Source organism: Carlito syrichta, unplaced genomic scaffold (genome assembly GCF_000164805.1).
Source record: "Carlito syrichta isolate Samal-C Ts95f unplaced genomic scaffold, Tarsius_syrichta-2.0.1 Scaffold307168, whole genome shotgun sequence".
NCBI lineage: Eukaryota > Metazoa > Chordata > Mammalia > Primates > Tarsiidae > Carlito > Carlito syrichta.
The window spans coordinates 13,663-40,157 of record NW_007251264.1 but is presented as its reverse complement, the minus strand read 5'-3'; the positions used below and the strand labels follow the sequence as shown (position 1 = coordinate 40,157).

General features: G+C 38.1%; 1 protein-coding gene across 1 annotated transcript in view; it reads right to left on the bottom strand.

The window, feature by feature from the left end:
* Positions 1-2,250: 2,250 nt before the first annotated feature.
* LOC103266373 (utrophin-like) overlaps positions 2,251-26,495 on the bottom strand; it is a 36,144-nt gene continuing 11,899 nt past the window's right edge. Inside the window, exons 6-11 of the mRNA XM_021715495.1 lie at positions 18,688-18,846; positions 18,111-18,351; positions 15,074-15,182; positions 13,150-13,242; positions 8,039-8,061; positions 2,251-4,277 (exon numbers count right to left, since the gene is read on the bottom strand). Of these exons, the coding sequence (XP_021571170.1) occupies positions 4,269-4,277; positions 8,039-8,061; positions 13,150-13,242; positions 15,074-15,182; positions 18,111-18,351; positions 18,688-18,846 (634 nt within the window). The 3' untranslated portion in view covers positions 2,251-4,268. The remainder of the gene's footprint in view (positions 4,278-8,038; positions 8,062-13,149; positions 13,243-15,073; positions 15,183-18,110; positions 18,352-18,687; positions 18,847-26,495) is intronic.

The following is a 26,495-nucleotide window of genomic DNA, read 5'->3' as shown; positions in this document are numbered from 1 at the left end:
TCAATTCATTACCCTCTCTGTAACTACACCCTTTGTTCTGTGACTTTGCACTTTCTCGCACTAAATATTTAGAATGTATTCCCCACATCTAGTCTTGTAATTTGCTTTGACCAACAGAATTCAGCTGAAGTAGCCGGTGTGGTAGCGCGCACAGGTAGTTCCGGCTACTTGGAAGGCTGAGGTGGAAGGATGGTGGGAGCCCACATGTTGACACTGGTGTCGCTGTGAGTGTGCCACTGCACTCCAGCCTGGGCAATGAAGTGAAATCCCAACTCAAACAAAAAAATAGAATTCAGCTGAAGTGATGGTGTGCCAGTTGTCAGCAAAGGCCTCCATTTGCTTCTGCCATCGCATCAGAACATTCTACTGCTTAGCCTGCTAGTGGACAAAAGCACTCGTGTCCCCAGTCATCCTAGCTAGCCATTCCACATCAGTCAACGGCCAGTCAAACCCTGGACATGAGTACAATCCAGCCAAGATCAAAAGAGCCGTCAGGTGATCCAAGGCCAGCCTCAAATGCGTGAGCAAGTCCAGCTGAGATCATAAGAGTTCTGGCCAGTATAGCTGAACCTCATGTCCCATAAGCTAAATAAATGTCTAGCATTGAAATTTTATGTCTGCTGTGGGACATTATTGTGGCAATAGGTAACTGATACCACAAGTACTGGATATAATGTAATTATGACTGTCTCCTGGCCTCTGTAACAGATTCATTCTGGTCACTTAACCTCACAAAAACATAAGCTGACATTTTATGTCAGTGACGTTTTTAGACCTTACACATAGGGTTGAAATAGTAGTGTTGGTGGTGGTTTACTGTATTTTTATTAAATTCTCAAATTAATTTAGAAAGGCCTGTGAAAAAGTTGATGTATTGAAACAGTGAGTGTGGGTGGAAGGAAAGATGCCCAAGAGAAAACTACATTCTTTAAAATATATGTATAACTTCATAGAAAACAAAAATCTGAAGGCTTAGTATATATCTCAGTTCATTTTGTTCTGCTATAATAGTCTACCACAGACTGGGTAATTTACAAAGAAAACAAATTTATTTCTCACAGTTCTGGAGTTGGAAAGTCCAAAATCAAGCCTCTGGTATCTGATGAGGGCCTTCTGGCTGCATTAGCATATGGTGGAAAGTGGAAGGGCCGGAGAGTGAGCAAGAGTGGACCCAAACTGCTTCTGTAACAAATACACTCTGGAGGTAAAGACCACACATCAGCAACAAGGATGTCAATCCATTCACCTCTCAACACTGTGGCACTGGAGATTAAGCTCCCAACACATGAAGTTTGGGCAACACATTCAAATCATAGCAGTCTGAAAAAACTTTTTCCTTTGCTCTCACTTCTATTTTCAACTACCTATTCAATAAGTAGCTAGAAGTCAATTGTTTCCTTGGAAATGCTTAATGGGGATATTACTTCATGGTAGACAGGATGTTTAAAATGTTCATAATCATGTTATCAGTTTTCTTATTTTAACAAATTTCATTTTGGGTGACTTTTCTATTTCATAGATAGCTTTTAATGTTAGAATCAAGTAACATGATTCTTAACACTTGAGCATCCAATGTAATACTATAAGAAAATGACTGACGGTACTGGGAAACTATGGGGAGAGGGGGATAGGATTAACAGTAGCAAATATCTGTCTGGGGATGGGAAAACACCTCTTATCAACAGGGTGCCTGAATGAAACGTAATTGTACACCTAACCCTTAACTGTACCCCACAAAACCATAATAAAAAATACTGATTAATAAAAAAAAAAAAGAAAGAAAAACAAAACAAAACACTGTTTCCCACTGGATGACTTCAGAAATTGATTAAACCTAGTAACAGAGTGTTTAAAATTCAGTGTCCAGATAAAAAAGCAAAGTATTTAAAAGCATGAGGTGGAAAGTGGATTTGAAAGGGTAACTAGCTAAACTCCAATAGCATCTAGTTATTAAAACAGAGACACAGTAGGCTTTATTTGTCTATATTTAAATCCAACATTATTTTTCTCTATCAATAAGCCTTCTATCTGTAAAGGAGATTGAAAATTATATAATTAAAGTATGTGTAAGAGAGAATAAAGAAAAAGAGAGACAGAATGAGAACAAGAGGAGACAATATTAGTATGAGAAAAACTGCAGAAAATATGCAGATTTAACAGGATACAAAGCTCTCTCTATATTTTTTCATAAATGTACATTCGAAGCTCATTTTTTATCAGTGAACCTAGCTGAAGAATATCAAAGTCATCTTGTGTTAAAATTACTTTTATTCAGGATGAAAAATACAATATGTAACCAGATTAGATGATAGTCTGTGATTAGTTCTTTACCACACATTTCAAAAGAACTACATACTTATTTTCCATTGTTGTTACTGCAATATATTTCTTTTTATTTATTATTACTTAGAAGATTACAATGTAGTGTTTTATGTAGTTTTTCCTTAGTAGCAGATAGAAGACATTTTGCATACAATTACAGGCAACAAAAATTAACACATGACTTTCAAAGTAAGAACAAGGAAGACACCAAATCTACAACTTGGAGTTCAGAGTTCAGGGAACTTTTTTTCTTTAAATAGGTACTTTCTTGGGTATGATATGGCCTGATAAAAGCTCTAGACTTTGCAGACTGCAGTTGGCATAAAGCTATTTCCAACGCAATGGATGAAGATGGATTTGAGGTAGAAAGGTGGTCATGGCTTTCCTTTTATATAAAACAATTTTCTTCTTCTCAAAATATCTATGCTGCAAATAAGCACCCTTGCCCCCAACCCACCCAACCTATTCTAAAATAATAGCTATTTCTAACTTTAAGCCTCCTTCTGGCCAGACCCCAGTTAAAGAGAACCCAAAGTTAAAATATCTTGATGTTTTAAAAGCACATTATGTTTGAATCAAACACATTATTTTCCTTTTTTTTGTTTTTGGTTTCTCTACATTTGGTAACTAAGTAACATGTTTAAATGGAAACAATTAAATGTTAAATCAGAAGCTAAACCAATACACTCAAAGATGTAGGTGGTGTTACCACCATCTAAGCATTAATTTCATTTTTCTGTAGAAGCAATGACATAGACTTTTGATAAACATCCTTCCCAAATATATCGATCAAGTGAAGGGTAATAAAACATGTTAATTCACCCAAAAGGTAAAATAAGCCATGCACTAAATTTGTGTCTGCTTTCGGAAATAAAATAAAATTATCAGGAGTTTCAAGAATTATTAAAGACTTGAAAATACAAAACAACAATAAAATTATCTTTAAAGGGAATGAAAGACAATGATGTGTTCTGATATCACAATAGGTCAAGGTGTGCTGTGCATTTAATAATGACAACCCAAATCTGGGAACTAGGAAAGGTTGTACCAAATTTTGTTTCTATGTCAACAGGAAAATATGCTTAAATGGGCAACCTTTGGTAAAATGATCTTCGAGATTATTATAATGCAGTCTTCTCTATCATATAGATTAGGACAAAAAATAAATATTCAAGTCCTACTTATATAAAAAAGGGAATACAATGCAGGGAAAAATATCCCAATAGAAATGCCATTTAGGGCCACAGGAGTTTTACTGCGGTGATCCAAGTGGTCACCAAATAAGTAAGAAGAGGATGTCAACTAAAGTTAACGGTATATAGAGGGCTGTAGCCTAATCCATATAGATATTTTATATATGTATTTGTAATATTTGATTGAAATATGTGAATGTATTAATTATGCCAAATTGTGAAAGCAAATACATGGAATCTGTTTGGTCATGTAGCTGATGAATTATAAATAAGGAAAACATTTTGATAACAGAATCAATGAAATAAATGAAGTTATTGTACAAGGTTAATATGAACAGCAGAAGGAATGTAAAAATGTCAAGTGGTCTTCTAATTCTTATGCAATTTGTGTCATGGTTTTTAAAAAGACGGCATCATATTAGAAAGCCCCCACCCACTTTCCCAATGCTGTATACATTATACAAATCAGTGACAAATGTATTACCATTTCCAAATACCTCTCTGTTCATTAATATACATTTGCATAGAAAGGGAAGAAGAAAACAATAATATACGGTTATTATAAAAACAAAATATCCTTTTCTCTTTGGATATAGTCAGTGTTTTACTCCTTCAGTAGAACACACAGTCAGCGCTCAACAGTGTGGGTCATGGACAGACATGGAGCTTCTGATTAAATGAAACTTGAAATTGGCATTTGCTGAAAGGGGCAATACTGCATGTCAGGAAATGTTGGTTGGCTAGATGAATACTTCACATTGCCTGCAGGAAGGGAAAATAGCACGGTCAGAACAACATTTACATAAAACATTACAGGTAGCAGAGATCGGTCAACTCTTCAAGGAAATGAAAGCGCCTCTTTCAGAATCAATCTTAACTCCCATGTGGCCTCTGCTCTATGACTTCTGTTCCCTGCAATGAAGTCCTTCCCTCTTATCCTGAAGTTACCCCACCTGCTTTCTATCACTGCATCTGATTCAGAGGGAAGTCTGGAAGTCTTTTATCTCGCTCAGGCTGTAACCCGAATTAAAATTGAGAGGACTTGTATTCTTTCTACTGAAGGTGGATGAATAGGCCGGTACAAACTCTCTCTCCACTATGGGAGGTCTCCAGTAGAGTGGGTACCCTAATAATGCCAACCCATCTCAGTCCCATGCTGTAGTCCAGAGAAGAGAAATAAAAGACAGGAATCATAATCCAAGGGTATGCAGAGGTGCCAGTTAAAGAAACATTAATAAGGGTACCTGATCTCAAACCAGGCAAAGTGGGGACCAACGGGAGGCCCAAACTTTACCTGTACAATGAGCACATGTATACCTAATACTGAATTGCACCCCACATCATTAAAATAAAATAAAAATTTTGTAAAAACTGAAAAATAAATAAATAAGCAAATAAATAAATAAATAAATGTTCCAGGGAAGAGAGGATATAAATCTAGGGCACACTCAGGAGAGTGTCATCAACCTTTTGAAGGGAAGGTCAAATAGTTGATCTTTTAAAGTATTTTGAAATTAGAAAAAAAAATAGAAATCACTCTAAAAGGAAATTATCCAAACAGGACCAGGCCTTATAAATCACGAGAGGTCTTTTAGGACTCCTAAAAAAATATGCTTTGTCTGTCCTTACCCCTTACTTTATGGGGGATATTGGCATGAAATCTTACTCCCTTGGAACTGTCTTCCCAAGGAAGTTGCTGGAAAAGTTGCCAGAGGGGCCTCTCCTTTCCCCAGGTAGGCCAGAAGCAGCAAACCCATTTGACTGTGACCAGAGCCCCCATTACTATTCAAATCTGGCTTCTTCAGAAACTTGCTTCTATACTTTGAACACTTCATTGTCATGTTAGAGGGCGAAAAAATTCAGCAAACACTGAGAGGATGCCCGCTGGATTCCAGGCATCATACTGAGGCTCTCACAGGAAGCCTGTGTGAAAGATATCTCAGCAGTGCAGTCTCAGCAAGTCTCATTCAATTCTAACACAATGTAAGTGCTGACCATAAGTCAATTCAAAGTAGTTTGAGAACAGAGACGGGGAGAGATTAATTCTACCTGAGAAAGGAACATGTTACATATAAATATTGATCACTAATGCTTTGGTGCCGATGCATATTGCAAATAAAGTCTAAGAGGATTTTAAAATTATCTCTGTTCTCTATTGTCCTTCAGAATTGGATGTGTCTATTAATTAGATGCACAATTATTCTCACTTTTTAAGCATCAGAATTCTAAAAATTTAACGTTATGCTATGTAAATGTTAACTTAACTCTCTAAGTGAAAATATACACTTTTCACAAATTTCCATATGACCTAAGACATAGAAAATGAGAAGAGGAGGAAAATCCTGAAAGGGCACAAAAAAAACAAACAAACAAAAAGGAGGGAAGGATAAAAAGAGGAAAGGGATCTCCTGCATTGAGTCTGATCTGATGTTTGCTCCTTCCACTAAGCCTAGCTCTTTTTAAACTCAATTTTTAAATTCTAAGAACAAAGTAGGAGGCAAGGATCTCTAAGATCACTTTCTGTTTTAAATTCTGAGCACTTGTAAAGTATTTGAAGATTTAAAAGAAGATTCTCTCTTCTGTCCTTGGCCTCTGTCAGTTACAGCCTCCTCACCACCACCTGGAGACTGTCAGGACTAACCTCATCAGACCCATTTTATCCTTGTTCTTAATGGGTCACCATAAAATGCTCCAGACTTCTTGTCTCCTTTTCATCACCTGTAGTCTGCTTCATCTACAGACCCGCACACTCCCCATGTCCTGCCCTCTCTAGTTCTTGAAACCTGTGCTCTATGCCCTCTAGCTCACATGGTCCATGATCAGCAAAACCAAGAGTTCGCAAACTCTCCTCTGAATGCTGCCTTCACTTGCTTGTTCTAATCAATATCTGAATCTCTCTGAAGACAGACTTTTTCCTCACACACTGCATGAATATCTTCCTAGGCCTCCAATTAAGGCCTTCAGAGCATCTTTTTTCTCATCTCCCCCAAAAACACTCAGCATTGACCTCATGTCATCAGACTATACCAACCCATTATACAGTTAGCAATTGGCTCCTTGGGTCATGGTCCCTCACTCTTGAACAAAAATAACTCAGTGTTACCTACTGTAAAGCTGTGTTTAAATCTTAGCGAATTCAACACCCACAGAGATGATTCTTCAAACATTATGGCCTCAGTTTTTTGGGCTCCTTTCTTCCAACAATCCCATCCTCCACCCTTCTTAGCGATGTGCTCAAAGGTACAAATATGAATCATCACCAATATTTGCAACTTTTCTAACTTTTCTTTTGCAAGTTTTAATTTCAATCATGCGACCTTTAGACAACCACCTCTATCTTTCCAGCTCACTTCTACTAGGACCACATCTTCATCCATCCTTTGAAATTAATATCCATTGATCTTTCTCTTTTTATTTCTGTCTCCACACAGGACATGTCCTCAGCCTCTCTTACGATTGAGCTTAAGTATCTGGTTAAATTATTATAAATCACTTTTTTGTTCCTTCCCTTGAATCACTGTACTTACTTTGCCAAATCACAACTTCAACTTTGGTTAAATGCAACACAGTCCATTCTAGTGCTTGTGTTCATGAACTTGAATATAGCTGGAAGGCAACACATAACCTTGCAGACTGGCCTCATGCTAAATCCATGAGTGGCACCTTTAATGCTGTCTGTAGTCACACTCTATTTCTCAGTCCATCTGCCTTCCTCTTCTCTAAGCTGCTATCACACATCCTCCAGTCTCTCCTCACACCTCTGATACCTCCTCCCCAACCTCACTCCCTGCTGGTCTCGGCTTCCAATTCACGAAGACAACAGAAGCAAGCAGAAGACACCCACAGCTCTTGCCACATCCCTCGTCTACTTCACACATCCTTGTCTTCTAATCAGAGGTCCCAGCTCCTCTTGCCAATAAGACAGTCAATCAAAAGGTTCACCATTCCCAAAAGATTAATAAACAAGTTCATGAAAGAAAGTGTTCTCCAAAGAGCTCTTGTGGCCTTGTGGCACAATATTACTAAAAGTGTCTGAGAAAGAAAACAATGAAAGGCATAAGGCTATAGCTGCCGACAGTTGTCAGAAAAGTTTTAAATAAAAAATCACAACTTTCTGCCCATCAAAGTAACAAAACTATCTTTGTAGTACCAATCATTTTTTAAAAATAAAATCAATGTTCTGTGATAGCTACCTTAAGTAGACATTTGGGAGACCAGTGGTGGTCAAATCTATCTAGAGTGACTTTATGTATTACGTACTGTACCACTTAAAAGCTGTTAGAACACAGAAGATCAAATGCATAGTATTTTTGGTATCTGGAAGAACCTGGCTTGGGAGCCCCCTTCCTCCTGCTCCCACAGACTGACAAACTGTTGTACAGAATCAACTAACATTTAAACATCAAGCAAGTTTACTTTATTTACATAGAGAATAAAGTAGGAGTAAAATCAAGAGTAGCTCATCTGCTTACTCTAGGTTGTGATCAGTTAACTAATAAGCCAATCAACCCATTAACTCTTACCTGTGGCCTGCTGGGGACATTGGCTGAAAGAGAAAACAAAAGAAATCAGATGAAGGTGACACTGTCACTTTGTAGGCTACAACTTTCAGGCATGCAAATATGTGGAAAGGACCACTCTACGAGTCCAGCTGTTAAATGGATGCTAATAGGAAAATAAGAAACAGGTCTGAGTTTCTTTCCTGGCTAAATGCTTTAACAAGGACTAATTTTCCTAGTTAGCTTCTCATATCCCATGGGATTAAAGCTTTAGTGTCTACACTAAAGAACTCAGTGAGCATTTAATCTTGCAAAAAATCACATTCCTTATTTAAATCATGACATGTATTTGGTTTAAGTATCAGAACAGAGCAAATTCTGTTTAATTTGCCTAATAGTACAAATTTTGACCAGGGGACCTTTGAGGCATGAGTCTTTGGTTTCTGCCATTCACCCTTGGCCCACCCTTGCTCCTGAGACCTGGGGAGATGGTGGCCAAGTGCTTGCATCAAGGAAAGGGCTTGCCTAATCCTCAGCAACCTTCTGGATACTTGGGATCATAATACCTTGGATGGGATCATAATGCCTTGGATGGGCCCAGCTGGGAACACTGGAGAAGTCAGAATGTGGTGTCTGATTCACCTTTGCACATGGGTAGCTCAATTCCTTTTTGGTTCCAGAGCCCATGACAGTGAAGATGACCTGGCGGGTTTTGTGAGGGCAGCCACTACCAAATCTCTTCTCCAAGTCCTCTGTTTTCCATCCCTCCTTTCATGGCACAATCATCTTATTCTCAACACTCAGAGAAAAAAGAAGAGATCTGCCCCCTAATAATGGCAACATCTGTTCTCGGTCAATTAAGAACTGTCCCTAGTCATCTAGCATGTCGCACTCCTTCCATCTCTCACTTTTCTATGCTAAGGGGTAAGAAAGATATCAGTGGCTACACACTGGGTGCTAGTAGCTTTGTGAGAAACAAGAGCAGGCGTGAAGGGTACCCTTCCTATGACACTTGCAGGGAAAATGTTAGCCCAGTGTTTAGGGTAGGAATCAGCCTAAAATAAGCCTATTCCCATCATATCTGTAGATTACATTATGGGTTGGGGGGAAAGTAGACTGCCACATTGTCCAAGAGACAGATGAATTGAATTATTTTAAAGCATACCATAGGTCTCCACACTCTTTCTAAAAAAGACAGAGTTATGCTTCTCTTGCAAGTAACAAATATAACAAATAGTCAAACTCTAGACAAGTCTAATCCATTTTGCTCCAAGCCAATACTCTTAACCCTAAGCTTTTTATCAAATAAAAGGCTATGAGTATTCCCCTGAACAAATCATACAAACATATTTTGAAGGAAATTATTGCATTTCAGTAGGTTTTGAATTCTGGATGAATGTCATTCAAGCTTAATAAACTTAGGCAATTCACAGTGAAAATATGCCTGTGGGTCAAAAATAATTTTAAAAGCATTTGTTGGTCTAGCAAAAATTACTTGGCTTACTACCAGTATCCTGTAATATTTGAAGGACATAAATGAAAAACTGACCAAAAAAATTACACTAAAAAAGAAACGCTTACAGCAGTCAGTGGGAATTTTAGTGTGTACATTGGTTAATAGGCAGCAAAATTACATTCCCTACATTAACTCTTTGGCAGGAAGAGGTGCAAATGCCTCCCCTTCTATTCTGAAATGCAATATAAATAATTTTTCAATGATTTTAAAAGGCTATTAAGTCAAGTGTTCTATCATGCCCAGCTGGATATTAATTCAGATGAAGGAATTCTACGGTATTATGTGCAATAACGTGTAGACGTGGTTAAAAAAATTGGCATGGTATAGTAAACAATTCATGCAATTAGGATTTCTGAATACAAAGTTTCATTTTAATTCCAAGATTGCCAGAAGTGGAAATTCATTTGGGGCCATGCTAATTTTTAATCCACAAAGGCTCAAAAGTCAGGATTAACATGCAGATCAATTCATTGTATGCTGGTGACAAGCAATTTTAAGTTCTCATTAGTTACAGGGACTCAAGGGATTGGCTTGGCATTGGAAGGGTGCCAATCTGATTTGTTTAGATAAATCCTCCAAAGGTGGTCAGTAGGCTTTGGGAATTGTAAAGGCTTATTAAACCATTTGCCAGCTGAGCAACTTAAAAGGGGCAACAAAGCAAATGAATCCTACAGAACCTTCTGAGTACTATTTGGGAAGGCTTCAACAACTAAACCTTCCCACTTAAAAAATGTAACCATTCGTTCACTCATTCATTCAATTCAGAAACATGTATTGGCACCAAGTCTATGTCACATGCTGATATAGAGTCCCTATCATCAATTTTTTAAAGGTTTGATGATTTTAGGTAGAATTTTAAAATATGTATCCATTTTATAAATAAGTCAATCAATGCAGCCTTTAGTTTTATGGAAAGCTGTCTCTATTTTGGGTGTTTTTACATAGCAAAATATGAACATAAATACGAAGAAGAGCAAACTAAACCAAAACTAATAGCAGGACTTTCAGAAGCCAAAAATAATATCTAGATTTCAAAGGATTAAATAAACTATTCATAATTTCTTGCTGAGGAGCTGAGGATATACTTGAATTCTTCAAAATAACACATGACTAGTAATGTTCGTTAACAGAAAACTATAAACATTAGAAATATTTGTGAATGTGCAAAGTTAAGATTATGAGAACATGAAGCCAGTTTCCCATTAAGGAATCTCAGCACTCCATAAACCACCCTCCAAACGCTGAGAATGAATGACACAGGTGACAAGTGTTCCAATACAAGGGAGAGGTTGAACCTCTGTGATGTGGGTCTCATTGAATACACTGTACATATTCTTTTCAGGAGTCAATATCCATGAATAGCTAATTAATTCCTAATCAATAGGAATTTTATACTTCCCTTTAAAGGGAGGAAATAACATGAGATGAACACAGTTGCTGCTTAAGATTCATTTTTGGTCTATAATTATGATTATTTTTAATTCATAATTAATATACTTAAAACTCAATCATTTTAAGTCTGTTTAAAAAGCACATACATTAGTCTTTTACAAATTCTAGATATCAGAATATACCTTGATAAAACTTTAAGAGTAAATTCTTTAGAAAATGACCCTTGTAAAAAAAATCTTACATTTTTAGAATAAAGTTTTTAATATGAACATTATACATTTTATATTAATTACAAGGCATGTATTTAAATACATTTCCCATCCTGGTTCTCACTGCCAACTGACTTTTAAATTGAATATGTCCACCATAACACTTAAATAAAAACTTGTAAATAGGCTTTGGCTTACAGAATTTGTTCTCAACTTAATATTAAGATATTTAGGTATGAGCTGAACTGAAATGTAATTTCATTTGGAAACTTAATTTTGAAATTCTGGCTTATAAAGACTATAATGGGCTTTTATTTAACCATTAAGTAACATACAACTCAAAATCAAAACCTCTAAAAAAAATTCAATTATAGAGTCAAGTATAGTTCATATAAAAGATTTAATCTGTTCACCTATAACAGTGGTTACAGACCCTAGAGAATATGCCACAATCTAATAGCATGTGGACATTCACTAAGCCTTATAAGCTTTTGGGAGACTCTACAGAGCCAAAAGTGGGCATGTTTGTGCATGTGTGTACCTGTGTCTGTGTATACCTGCACATGCTTTCTGAGGGGCAAGTGTGAGGATTAACATGCTATATAAATGTGAGTCAGCAAACTTGAGAAACTGAATCATTGAATTATAAAAAAACAAAAAACAAAAAACTTGGGAAATGACACACTTGTAAATATAAACTGATATATGTATATGTTTGTAGAAACTGTAATATGCCCTTTAGGCAAATGCTCCTGAAAAGTCAGAGAAATATATTTTACTTTTATTTATTTATTTGTTTATTTTTCAGAGATGGGACTTTACTGTATTGCCCAGGATAGTCTTGAACTCTAAGCCTCAAGCAATTCTTTTGCCTAGTGCTGGGACTATAGGCAAAATATATTTTAAATAGCTGTTTTCACATCCTAATGATAACCTTTTTAAACTACAGAGTCATAAAAAATGAAGAACAATTTTTGATAAAATCAATATATCTTATCTATACACTCCTGATAATTGATTTCTTTTTTCTCATTTCATATATTTTCTAAGGAATTGACAGAAAAGGGTAAAATAAGAGGCTATGCTTTATATAAATTCTTAGTTTAGTGACTGCCTAAATTTAAAATCAGTTTAAAGGGAAATAATCCTAAAATTATAAATACTATCTTCATATCTTTTAAGAGATTGTTTAAAATATAATTGTAGCATCAAGTAGTGTGTGTGTGTGTGTATATGTATACACACACACACATATATATATACACACACACACCTTATACAAGTAAACTGTTTTTGTTTGAAACAGCCGAAGTGATTTAGGTGAGAGCTCAGTGGAAATTGCAAGGTAGCAAGATGCTAAAGCCAAACATTTGGAAAAATGAATAAATAAAGATCATTATATAAATTTACCTGGGAGTCAGACTGTGGCTTTTAGTTATTCATATGGAAACTATGCCAGGTCCTAATCTGTGATGACTTAAATTGTCTGACTTTTATACAATGACTGTTCTATTCCATGAGAAAAGAAACTGGGGGAGGGGGAAGAAATCTGAAAATAATCCATTTCTGCACTAGTATCTGATGACATCAGAGAACAATGTCTGAAGAAAAAAGAGGGAATTACATTAAAAGTGCTCTTTTCATGCTTTGTTTGGCATGCTTCTAAAAGTTCTTCTTGGAATAATATCTGTTTCGTTTTGTGCATTGAAGAGGTTATGACTTCTTAAAATCAGACTTCTTATTGTATTTGCCTTCATTTTATCACTCATAAGGCATATTGAAAAATCTCTAGGAGCAGCAGTACATTGACACTGTACCCCAGTGATGTGGTGGTATCTGGGCTGAGTTCCATTTTTTGCTTTTAACCAAAGTATGTAATGTTTGCCTTGTTTTCAAATAACCTTCAGTCCTGTTTCTAATAATGCTTTTGTTATCTTACTGAAGACAAAAGGCTGCATGCAGAAAAAGAGAAAGGGAAAGGAAAAGCACAACTGTGGCATTATTATCTTCATACTCACAGCAGCAAGATGGAAATGTGCTGTTGATCTGCTCCATGACCTCTGTGAGATCTGTGCTGGTGTCATGCGGTGGAGCCAGCAAGTCCTCTCCCGCTGCAACAGCACATAAAAAAGAACAAACTTTCTAAAATCAATATTTAGCCCTCTACCAAAACCCACATTCTGGAGAAAATGCTACTACCAGCCTCTAAACGTTGATAGGAAAAGAGTTTCCCCATCAAAAAAAAGAAGAGTTCCCATTGAAAAAGACCATTTAAAAGGAAAACCAGTAGGGCTCCGTGGCTCAGCCTGTAATCCTGTGCCTTTGGGAGGCTGAGGTGAGTGGATTGCCTGAGCCCGCGGGTTCAAGACCCGCCTGGGCAACTTGGCGAGACCTCATGTCTACAATAAATCAAAAATTAGCTGGGCGTGGTAGCGTGCGCCTGTAGTTCCAGCTACTTGGAAGGCTGAGGTGGAAGGATTGCCAGAGCCCAGCAGATCGAGGCTGCGGTGGCCGGTAGTGTGCCACTGCCCTCCAGCCTGGGTGACAGAGTGAGACTCCAACTCAAAAAAAAAGGAAAACCAAAGAACATTTTAGTATTGATGTTGGTAATATAATTTTACACAATTAAAATGTACTAGATGTTTGTGTAGAAAGAAACCATGCACGGGGGAAAATATAACACTGAAAAATAAGTAATGTAGTCATATTTTTTAATGTATGAGTTAGAAATCTATTACTTTGCATTGCAAGTGTTTTTTCATACAAGATAAATATTCTACTAATTTTCTTTTTTCCTTCCTTTTTTATTTTTTGGAGCCTTCGGCATAGGCTAGCTTATTCTGCCACAAAAGTAAAGGTATCTTATAAAATACTTTTCCCTTTGTTGTGTTTTATATTCTATAATCAATAGTCAAAATAACTGTCATATTCTTAAAAATATTAAAACAATATTTTAGTTTTTCTTCTGATTAATGTGTCAAAAGATAGCCCACAAACTAATTAATTTGGTTATAGTATGTGGTCCTCAGTAAAATTTCAGAATTTGAATTTCATTGATAATAACATGTTACTCCTGAACATCTAGTTAACTGAGTTCATCCTAGTATTACTGACAGGTCCCCTCTGTGGCCAATGACAGGCTGGGTGGGACCTCTGCCTCAGACATGGAGAAGGAAAGTCTACATGGACTACGATGGAGAAAAGCAGATGAATAAGTTCCCAGACTTGAGCAGAGAAAGACATAATGTTTGGTATAATATTATTTAGTGCTATGTCCTGAATATGTAAAAATGTGAAATTTCAGAGACAGAAAATGCACATGTTCTCAAAGCAAACATTCTCAAAGCAAATTAAAAAATATTTTCTGGATCATTCTAAAAGGAAAAAGTAGTTTTTCCACCTTCCACCAAAATTCAACCCACTACTACATATTATATAAGCAGGTGTATTATAGCTGACTATTATACAATGTTTGCTTTTTGAGATTGTTTAAATGGATTTGAACTTAGAGAATACAAAGCTTTTTTATGCCCTAAGGCAGCAATCCCCAACTTTTTTGGCATCAGGGACCAGTTTTGTGGAAGACAATTTTTCCATGGATGGGGGCGGAGGGGATCACCTGGCATGAGATTCCCATAAGGAGCATGCAACCTAGATCCCCTGCAAGCGCAGTTCACAAATTCTCATAGAAATTCGCGCCCCTGTGAGAATCTGATGCCACTGCTGATCTCACAGCAGACTGAGCTCAGCTTGCATGCTGCTCACCTCCAGCTGTGCGACCCAGTTCCTAACAGGCCACACATGGTACTGGTCCTAGGTCCGGGGCTTGGGGACCCCTGCCCTAATATACCAATGTGCAAGAAGGCTACTTAACATGAAAGACAAACAAATATTAATGTACAAAGCTGACTGGGCAGAGTAGCTGTGTTTGAAAACACCGACCTGCCTGGTGGAACTGTGGGCCAGGGTCTGGATCCAGCGCGTAGCTCAGGGCCGAGTGCTGAGGTGAAGTCCAGGGGGAGACACCATTGATTCGGGAATCAGATTCAGGCTGGAATCAAATTCCGAGGATAAAGCAGGGAAGGATTCGAATCACCACAAACTTTTCCTTTAACTTCCCCTCCCTCACCATAGATAATTACATCATGCACAGTTATTTGTCCTCAGACATTTTCAAACACATTTTAGCATCAGCTGGGATCACCGGTACTTCACCTGAACACTAAATGGTCCCTCCCTTTCCACCTTGAAGCACTCACTTGGTTATACTGCAAGACTTATTTATCAATGACATTTTCATCCCTCAATTTTTATCTTATTTTTACGCCAACCAAATGAATTTAGAAATGTGTTTCACTCATCTTGAAAAAATTAGTACTGGGCTTCTAATATGGTGGATTTATCTAATTTCAAAATCAGCATATTTAAAGGCAATATTGGAATGTGGCGAAGAGCGTAATTTTGGATTCAGATTGCCTGGATTCCAATCACTCTGCTACTTAGAAGCTGTGTAACTCTGGGCAAATTATATAACCTTCTATGCCTCCGATTCTTTATTTGTAAAATGGGCATGGTAATGACAGTGCTTGTGCCATAGGGTTTTGTGAGGGGAGTGATGAATTACTATTTCTGAAATGATCAGGACACTTTCGTACCTAGTAAATATTTTGCAAATGTACTCACACACACATCTTTGAAATGGTGATGGATATGTTGACAAGTATATGGTCAAATTACCAAGAATGATCCACTGTATAAGGAATACAGGAGTTATCATTTTTTTAATGCAAATTTTTCCATTAAATCTATATTAATTGAGGCCTGGTAGTTTTGCCAGTTTTTACTATCAGAGTTGAATTTTCCATCTACTTCTGGCATTCATCATGCTAAATCATTAAGAAGAGATAAGAGCCCTTACAGTCTGAGATATACAGAGCCATTTAGATATCAGCTATCTCAAAAAGCATTACTGTGCAATTCTGAAGGCACATGAGCCATTAGGCAGCACTGTCTAATGGGATGGAGAGAGTAGGGGAAGGTAAGGGTGAGCGGAAGAGCCTTTCACTCTCCTAAGAGCATAAGCAAGCCAAGGCAGAGAAAGCTTTCGAGCACAGCTTCACTCTGCAGCAATCCCATCTAAGCATTAAGCTGTTACACTAATACTTCCTTCATATTCTACATAAGAGATTGCAAGAGAAAACCCATCCCTGACTCAGATACCATTTAGAAACTTCAGATTCACAGTACAAGCAAGATAGGTTTTCCTATGTATGTGACTGGCACCAAGGTAAGAGTCAAATATTCCGGGCTTCTAGAAAGCCAGGTCTTGGGTTACTCTTGAGGATCTCTTATTTTCCAAAGATGCAGAATTCGGAGGCCCTGAAGTAAGCCTTACACAGAAAAGCTCTACACAAATTCTGTAACAGTGAGAGAGACAGAGAAAGATATGTGGTCAAATGATAAAGAGTGAACTATGGCCCACTGTATAGGTAATGCAGAAATGATTCTGGTTTGAATAATTCTGACAAGTTGAAAGGGCTGATGGTACACCGGGCTCAGTGGCTCAGCCTGTAATCCCGCGCCTTTGGGAGACTGAGGTGAGTAGATTGCCTGAGCCCGCGGGTTCGAAACCCGCCTGGGCAGCGAGACCTCATCTCTACAATAAATCAAAAAATCAGCCGGGCGTGGTAGCGCATGCCTGTAATTCCGGCTACTTGGAAGGCTGAGGCGGAAAGATCGCCGGAGCCCAGCAGGTCGAGGCTGCGGTGGCCGGGAGCGGCCACTGTACTCCAGTCTGGGCGACAGAATGAGACTCCAACTCAAAAAAAATAAAAAAGAAAGGGCTGATGGTAACTGTGAAAAGATGGTTTTCTGAAGAGAAAGTTGTTTCTACGTTGAGTCAACAAACCATTTCTGGAGAAAGGCATTCCTATCACACTGCCTAAAGGTCCCATACGGCACAGACTAGAGAAGAAGGCACGAATGTTGATGTCAGGGATTCTTTAAAAGAGAGAAGTTACTGACCTCTGTGCTGGGATTCTACACTCTATGTACCTGCTACAAAGGTTTTTCCATCACTAGTTCTATGACATGACTCCTATTCCTAAATGCTATGTGCAACTAAGTACTTAATTCTCTACATTACATTGTGTTTTTAAATATGATACTATCTTTTTATGATCCCTAACAAGACTACAGGTACCAGAAAGGTAAAAACCGTATTGATGTTTCTTTTATAATTCCAAAGAACAGTGTTTTTCAAAATTGCAAGCCATTACCCATTGATGAGTTATACAATTGATTTAGTAGGTCTTGGCCAGCATTAAGAAAGCAAAAGAGAGAGAAGAAAAATAGAAGGAAGGAAGAAAGGAGAGAGGAAGGAAGGAAAAATAGAAGAGATGACATTTCTCCACAGGGGCAAATATTACTTTGCATTCACCATACATGCATGCATTCACCATAATGTAAACTGTATTTCTTATCATCCAGAAAGTTTGCAAGCAACTGCCATAAAACATGGTTCAATGTTAGGAAGTAATAGCAACAAATTAATAACTATCTGTTACTCAAGTTATTGAAAATAGAAAATAAGGATTCCCCGAGTTAGCATTCTTGGCTCACTGAAGAAAGCTCTAGCATGTAAATTTCAGGTCACTCTATCCTTGCATCGCCACAGATGTAATTTAGCAGATATGTGTCATAGGATATTTTCCCTCAAACTACTCAGAGCTGAAACAGATTTCAGTATTCAAGAAAAATGGGAGATTTTATTGTTAGCTGGGCAAACACGCTTTGTGTGTGTGTCCCAGTGAGGATTTAATGCTTACATGTGAGAAGGAATTGCTAAGGCAGTCTAAATGAACTACGAGGGTGAGAAATTGAAAGGAGAACTCTCTATCTCTCCTGACACCTAGACCAAGTCCCAGGGCAGTGGACAGGTGGTGTGGGGAGGCGTGACACTGAATTCTGCACACCCTACCTGCTCCAGCAGCTGTCGAAGGCGGTGGAGTTGAGACTCCAGCTGTTTATTGTGATCTTCTAGAATCTGCATCCTAGCCTCCAGCCGACCTTTGTGCTGCCTGAGAAGTTTTGCTTCTGCTATAAGTTCTGAATCCTCGGACGTGTGATGAGGAGACACAATCGAGTCTGGGGGAGAACCGACTGGGAGCCCCCTTCGGAGGTGCTGATCCTTCAGCTGCTCATACTCCACCTGCAGATTTCTAACACAAAAATGGAAAAAGTGGAATTACTAGCGTGTCCACAGACTACTCTCCACAATTGCCTGTGAGCTTCAAATTTAGCTTACGCTATCTCCTCTTACATAAAATGTGTATGGATAGTAAAATGAGCATGCGTGAATGTCCCAGGAGACATCACAGAACCCCAAAATGCTGCTGGATCTTCAGCCTGTATCCCAGCTTGTTAATGTCCTCTGAAACTTTGACTCCACCTTGGTTTCTCTGAACAACAGTCCTGAAAAGAGAATGTGTAGGGACTACACTGAACTTCATGTGAAAGAAAGGATGACATATTCTCTTCTCCCAGGCCTGACATACCTTTGTTCTTCTTCCAGGTCGGCAATGATCCGCTCCAGTTCTCCACGTTCTTCTCTTTCTACCGACTTCAGGATCTGAGCTGGGCTCTGTGGCTGGCTTACCGGGGACTCCCCTCCAAGTGTCTGGCAGTACTGCTGGATAAGGGCATGCTCATCCTCGCTAGAAAGACAAAAAAAAAGAAACTCAGAGGATCACATACAGATAGTGATTTCTCTAGACATAAAGGAAGTAAAAAGGATGAAGAACAGGATGGTGGCTGGGCCCAGTTTGCCTTAGAGCTCAATGTCTCCATGACCTTCCTTTTAAAACTCTAGGAAGACATTCATCTAATGGCACATGTGTATTACACAAGCCAACATTTGGGGCTTTGCCTTAGTCTAACAGCTCTATGTCACAAGACTCAGAAAATATATTTTGCTCAACAGGAAATAAAAATAAGGCACAACACTTAAACAGTTAATATAAAAGCCATTGTAGGCAAAGTCAATTGTCGAATGCCAAAAGGGTAGATTAAAACACCATTGAGTAAGAATCAGCTGACTTCACTCTCTGTAGCATCTGGTTGAAAGCAATTCTGAAATGCTTTGTAACCCATAGGATGGTGTTTATAATCCTTATGTTCCTTTAATTAAATAACTTAGCACAAATTATAATTGTAGATGCTTATGAAATATCTATAGATTTTACTTGACCATTTTTAGGATGGGTCATTTTGCACTAAAACAAGAAACTACATTTAATTCACTTGGGTTCTCCCATTTATCTAACTGCACAAATTATAATTGTAGATGCTTATGAAATATCTATAGATTTTACTTGACCATTTTTAGGATGGGTCATTTTGCACTAAAACAAGAAACTACATTTAATTCACTTGGGTTCTCCCATTTATCTAACTACTTGTCTAATGAAATAGACATGACAATAATGCTGCTGAATTAATGACTGACATACACAGAAGTATAATAAAGCAGACAAAGCTGATATATTTGTGGCAAGGAAATGTTTTCCGGTAAACCCAGAATTCCTTCTCTCCCTTTAAAAGAGAGCTCTAGCCAGATCCCCTTGTAAATGTACAAATGTGGTCTGGCTAGTACTAGCAGGAGCGTCCTTGGGCAGATTGCACTTGGTCTGTTTTGATGGTTTTGGTAAACAATTCCTGGAATTTACGGATCTGTAGGATAGAGCATCAGGAAAACTTCATGCAAGCTATGTAGCTATCAGAGTACAAAATGGAGTTATCCCATGACAGATGCAACTCCTTTCTGTGTACGTGATGTGGCTGCAAATATCCACTAGAGACATCTGTTACTTTGGGGTTGCGGCACATCCTAACACCATAAGAAAAACATTGGTGTGTGGTACTGGCAGTCCCAAATCTTGCTCACCTTCACCCAGGGCCTCGAGATTACTTGTGCCCTTGAGCTGATTAGTAACACTTGATACTGGGCAAGAGCTCTGTTTCTGGTGACTATGATTTGGAAATCCATCTCGGGTATTATGGCAGTTTACTCTGACAAAGAGAGGACTTCAAATTGTATCCGAAATTTAGTGAATTCTTAGAAAAGGTTTGTTCTGAGCCTTAAAATCAGAGAGACATGATGATGAGAAAAATAAGTGTCACAGTGTATGCTTGCCAGACAGCCAGAACAAAGGTTTAGATGAGTCACCTGTTGATTTATTTTGCTTCCTTATCAATAAAACTCCCCCTCTATCTCTGTTTCTTTCACTCTCTTTCTCTCTCTATATAGAGAGAGATAGAGATATGTATGTGTGTGTATATTTAAATAAAGGTCATACATTTTTGTTAGGATCACAATATAAACATAAATCCTAACCCAACCATTCGTTTTTATCAAATAAATTTTAAAAGGGTAGGGGGGTGGGACTCTTTCAACACAGTTAGAAGCTAGAAATGGGAACATGAATGAGTTAAGGACTGAAGTAAGCTATGGCACCATCCTCTGATTCCCTTTCCTGAGAAAATTCAGCATCACTGGGAAATAAGTAAAGGAGCCTCTAGAAGAATCTCGTGCTTATTCCTAGGCTTAGAAGGATGAGAAGAGGAGAGGATGTGTACTACACCACTGCAGAGAGAAGATCCAGAAGGTCCTCAGTTGCCCATGTAGCTGAAACAAACAGAAATCTGGCAAAGAGATATGGGCTGTGTGTGTGTGTGTGTGTGTGTGCGTGTGTGTGTGTGTGTGTGTGTGTGTTTTCCTGACAGGAAGTAAGTGGCAAACACCCTAAACTTAGCTGTATTATGCAGGGGCAGAGACAAGCTGTGAGACTAATGGCTATACCATTGGGATGCCAATTAGCTGCTATGGATCATGCAACCTGAAGTCAGTGATGCTTAGAGGTACCTCACTCAATTCACATAGAGAGAAAGGCAATAAGAAAGAATAAAAAGTATAGCTCTACCCTGTGGACAGGACAAATAGACAAAGTACAAAGACATATTAGATATAAAAGAAAATAATAGCAAAGTGAGTTACAGTAAAACATTTTGTAAATATTTCTCAGGATGAAAAAATCTGGGTCTAGAAACTTAAAAAGACAGAGTATCCAAAAAATAATCATAGAAAAAGCAGAACATTCATTCACACATATCCCAGGAAAATATCTATATTTTAAGGACATAGCATTATAATCAGCCAGAAATCAAAATAAAACCATACAACATATTCTGAAGAAGAAAAAGGTTTACCTTCCTCCTCTCCATAATGTTAGATGCCCAAAGACAATGCAGTAATATCTAGAGTCCTAACCTACCCATTCATATGACCAGCCAGGTCATCATTCATATGTACAGGCAAAGCATTTTGCCCCTTTGACGAAATAAAGAATGAGCAAGGATAATGCAAAATAGAATAGAAGTAGATGGTCATCTTAGATGTTACAATAAATAAGAGGCAAATGGTTTCTCATATTGGTTATAAACAGTTAATTATGCAATACCTACACATAATATACCTCAAAGAAAATAATAAAGACTGAAAGTAAAAATGTAAAAAAAGAAGTAATATAAGGTCAACAAGAATTAAAAGAAAACTTGGGTGTCCTAAGTTACCTAGCCATGATTTGGCCACAAATCCTGGCACAGACTTTCTCTGATATCACAAGGTATTTACCTCCTCAGATCATTTATGCCAGAACTTGACCTCAGAAATTAAATTTAGTGCTTAACATTAACACCAAGTAAATTTTTGTTTTAAAGATTTGAGGATTGACTATCCATGCAAAACCAGTCGAAATTAGAGTTGAGATGCATTTTGTTGTCAACATTCACATAGATTCATTTCCCTAGGGAAGCTGATGAAGGGTAACATATTATAATTTTCATCGCTACTATCATTACATTCTTTCATTAAGGTATCTGGAAAAGAATGAAGGCAATTCTCACAAAAATAAGAATTTAGTAATCATTTGTATATAGTGTATAATTTTAGTCTTAAGTGTTTTTCACAGATTATTAGGTCTAAAAGTTAAATATAAAAATAGATACATTCTAATTCTTAATTATATACAGTCAAAACTAAGAGTATACTCTTTAAATGCAGATAGAACATGAGGTAGAAGATAAGGGTCATTAAAAACCAATTGTGTGTCTTGTGCTAATACAGAAAATGTTATAAAAATATAGGTCTGCACCAACAAAATACCATTGCATAGAATATAATTATACTATATTTAAGTCACACATAGTAAATACTATCTAGATTACAAAATTAGTGCATGTCAGACAACAAAAGAACTGTGATTCATTCAATGAGCTTTTTAAAGTAGACAGGACATAAATAAAAATAACAATAATTTTCTTCTTTTTAAAGATTGTTCTGTTTTAGGCTTCAGATTTGCAAACTGCATTGCCAGTGCATAAACCACAGCCAGCCTCCTCATTCTATCATCCCACATTAAACAGTGTCACCCAAGGGCAGACAGCAGATGGAGCGAGACATCCTGATAGCAATGGCTGAAGGAACCGTTGTCCTTGAGTTTCTGCTTCTGAGATTCCCCAGAAGCAGACACTAAGTATCTTTAAAATTAATTGTCTTTTAAATTGTCCAGAGTCAGTCTCTAGAAAAATATGGAGTACTGGGAATTGGATCTATGTGTGGTAAAAAGCCATGAGATTGGTTCATATTCTAGGCTGTGGCAGTAGCAGCCCAGGATATGTGAAGGTGCGACAAATAATTAACCTGCTTCATGAAAGATGAAAGCCATGGAGTCAGGGAATTGCTTCCATAAACCAATTTGGGGAAAAGAGAAAGGTTCAAATTGCAAGCAGAATGGTGGCTTCTGAAGACACAAATGACTAAAAGGGACTTAGGTAACTTAAAGAGAGAATTACAAGTCAAACCTCAACATTCTTATCTCAAGGCATAAGGCTTTTCTTTTCTTTTCTTTTTGAGTCAGAGTTTCCTCTGTGCCCAGGCTGGAATGCAGTGGCACACTCACAGCCACCACAGCCTCGATCTACTGGGCTTAGGCGATCCTTCTGCCTCAGCCTTCCGAGTAGCTGAACTACAGACAGGCACCACCACACCCAGATAATTTTTTGACTTATTGTAGAGATGAGGTCTTGCCAAGTTGCCCAGGCTGGTCTTGAACCCATGGGCTCACCTCGGCCTCCCAAAGTTCTGGGATTACAGGCATGAGCCACTGCGTCTGGCCAAGGCTTTTCTTTTATTGCCAAATGTATGACTGAGATCACCCCAAATCAAACTTAAGAGATTGATCCAGCAGGTTATTGATTGTCAAGGCTTCGGAACTAAAAGCCTAGTCAGGTCTTGAATGTGAAGCCAGGGCATGGGTGGATAACAGGCAGGATTGGAACAAAGACAGTGATGACCTCCAAAAGGACTGGACGGATCTGCAGATCCTCTAGCCCATGCCAAACACCACCCCTCCTGGGAAGCTGTCTCTCTTCCCAAGGGAGCAGAGATGGCACAGTAGCTTGGCCAGGAGCACCCATACTTAAGTCACAGCTCCACCACTTAATGACTTTGAGGGCAAGCTCCTTAACCTCCCAGGGCCTCCACTGACTCATCTGTAAAATGGTGCCAACAATACAAACAAGAATTTCATTTCAAAGGGTTTCTAAGAGAAGTAGACAAATAAGATGTGCAAAGTACTTCAAATAGCATGCTCTATATCCTTTTCATTTTATTTTAAGGATGTGGGGTTCAATTCAGGATTAGGTATATAAGTGGTCATCATACAGGTAAAGTTTGGGCCTCCCTTTGGTTCCCCACTTCACCTGGTTTGAAATAAGGTACCCTTATTGATGTTGTGTTCCCCCCTACCCTGGTAGTATCCCGCTACTGCCAATCCCTTTCTTATAGTATTATGGTAAATGTTCAGGATCCACTTATGAGTGAGAACATGTAGTACTCAATTCTTTGTTTCTGTGATAGATCACTGAGTATTATACATGCTCTATATCAAGGAGGAGGAGGTAGCAGCTGTTTTTGTACCATCACCATTATTATTCAAGAGAAAGCTCACAATGTTCTTCACAGACCAGTCTAAAATAACAGAAACCTCAAGAGGTGACAAGGTGTAAAGTGGAGAATTCGAAAAAAAAAAATTTCAACAAGAACTGTGGAAATTTGCAAACATATCATTTTTTGCCTACGGTGCTTTGAGTTGGCTTTCAATATTTCTCAACATCAAATAATTTCTAGCATCTTGAGGCTGCCTGCCTCCAGATGTAGGCCTGAGAATAAAAGCAGAAGAGCTAAGGCTGTCTTGGGAAGCCACCGACCACTCATTTAGAAGCTCACCGTACTGTTAGATGGTCCTGAAAACTGTCACCTACTGGGTCTCCTGGGATTGTATTGTGACTCTATCAATGCTGAAGCTTTAAGAAATTTCCAGGAAAAGGCCAAGTTGTTAGAGTATGTTGCACTCTTACTGCTACTGCTATATCATAAGGTCCTGTAAGAAACAGATGTTTGTCCTTGGGCAGGGAAGAGGGGGAGTAGAGTTTCCAGCAGAAACTTATTTGACAAAACCCAAGGATTGGGAAGCAGATCTGCTGTCTATGTGCACTTTGTAGGTACTCAGACTTGGCAGTTTCACAAACACCTGTGCTTCTCAGTAGGAACCAGGACCCAGGGAGAACAAAGGCCACTGCCAACTGTCCTGCTGTAGCACCAGAGGCAATAAACAACCCAGTCTAGTGCTTGTTGAAGGAAGGTATAAATTCTGGACAAGAACTAAGGTAGGAAATTTTTTTTTCTCTAAATATTAGTTAAAGACTCTCAGAGTACAAAAATGAAACTTTTTCAGAGTCAGGAATTCCAAGGTAAACAAACATACCTACCCAAAAGGATGACTCCACTGTGATGGGTTAAATATCCTGGATGTTGTATGTTTAAATCTGTATTTTACAAACCTCGATCATCTTCATGCCACTTTCCTAAATGCTACCACAAACACATATGACTAATTATGAAATGTTTTTTAACTGCCTGTAACTTGGAACACTCTAATTTGTACTCGTTTTATTCTAACTAATAAATTCATAAAACCATTGATTTGATTTGCTTCTTATAGATAGATTTTTTGAATATGTATTAAACCATATACACAACAATTTATTCAAATATTTAAAAATGTCTATTATCTCATATACTATTCCTTTTAGAAAAATCTGTTTTAGGTGATGCAAAAATATACTTTTTTGCAAATTGTTTAAACAATTTTCTGCCTTTAATTTTCTATAATTCTCAAGGGAATCAAATACACCCATAAATTTAACTGTAATGGTATCTGGAGGGAAGGGAGAGAGAGCTGTCTGGAGTGGAGCGGGAGGCCAGCCCCAAACCTTCTCCTCCATCCAAGGAAGGTGCTTATGGAAGTGACATGTGAAGCTGTCACCAGTGCCACCGTGGGAAAGGGAGCAGGGGTCCACAGTTGAGGAGGGGGCCATCTAGTGGACAGTCTGTGGTCACAGAGAGAGTCTGGGGTGAGCAGTACGTAATCCCATCCCCTGTTTTTAAATATCTTAAAGGCAGGTGACCTAAAGGCTATATGTGTGAGCCTTCTCTACCCTAAACTAGCTAAACAATAGATACCCCCTTTAACAAGTTAGAAAATAGTTTTGTTTGGTTGAACAGAAAAGGAAGAGGAAATAGACTGTCACATGTATTAGGCTATTACCAAGTCAGAAGTGAACAGCAATGAGAAAATGCTGAAAGCCTATTTTGATATTGATGTATTTACTGTAGTAATAGTTATCAATAATGCTGGTTAGAATGGAAATGTTTAAATAAGTAAATAGTATTTTTCAGTCAAGCCACTGGCTTTTAAGGTTTTGATGACCCAGACTACCTGTGAGCATTTTCACTGGAATGCCAGAATTACTGCATGAAAAGAACCCCAGTATACCCAGAAATTCAAGCTGTGAGAGAACAAAGAATCTCTACTTGGGGCCTTTAACAAAATGAGATTTATTAACCTCTTTGTCAAGAAAATACTAATGCACCAGTAACTGGAAAACCATTTGTCTTTAGTGGCCTATAAATTCTTATACCATTAATTTAACTTAATTTTACATGTAAGTGAGAATTTGTTTCTCTGCCTTTTCTGGCACCTTTAGGTAACCTGCATTCCTTCATTTTCTAAGCCAGCTATTGTAGCATCTGCAAATCTCTCTCTAGCTGACTTCTGCTTCCATAGTTACCTCCTTCTCTGACTCTGACTCTCCTTCCTCTCTCTTATAAGGACCCTTGTGATTACACTGGGGGGAACCTGGATAATCCAGGATAATCGCCCCATTTCTACAAACTTAACCCCAT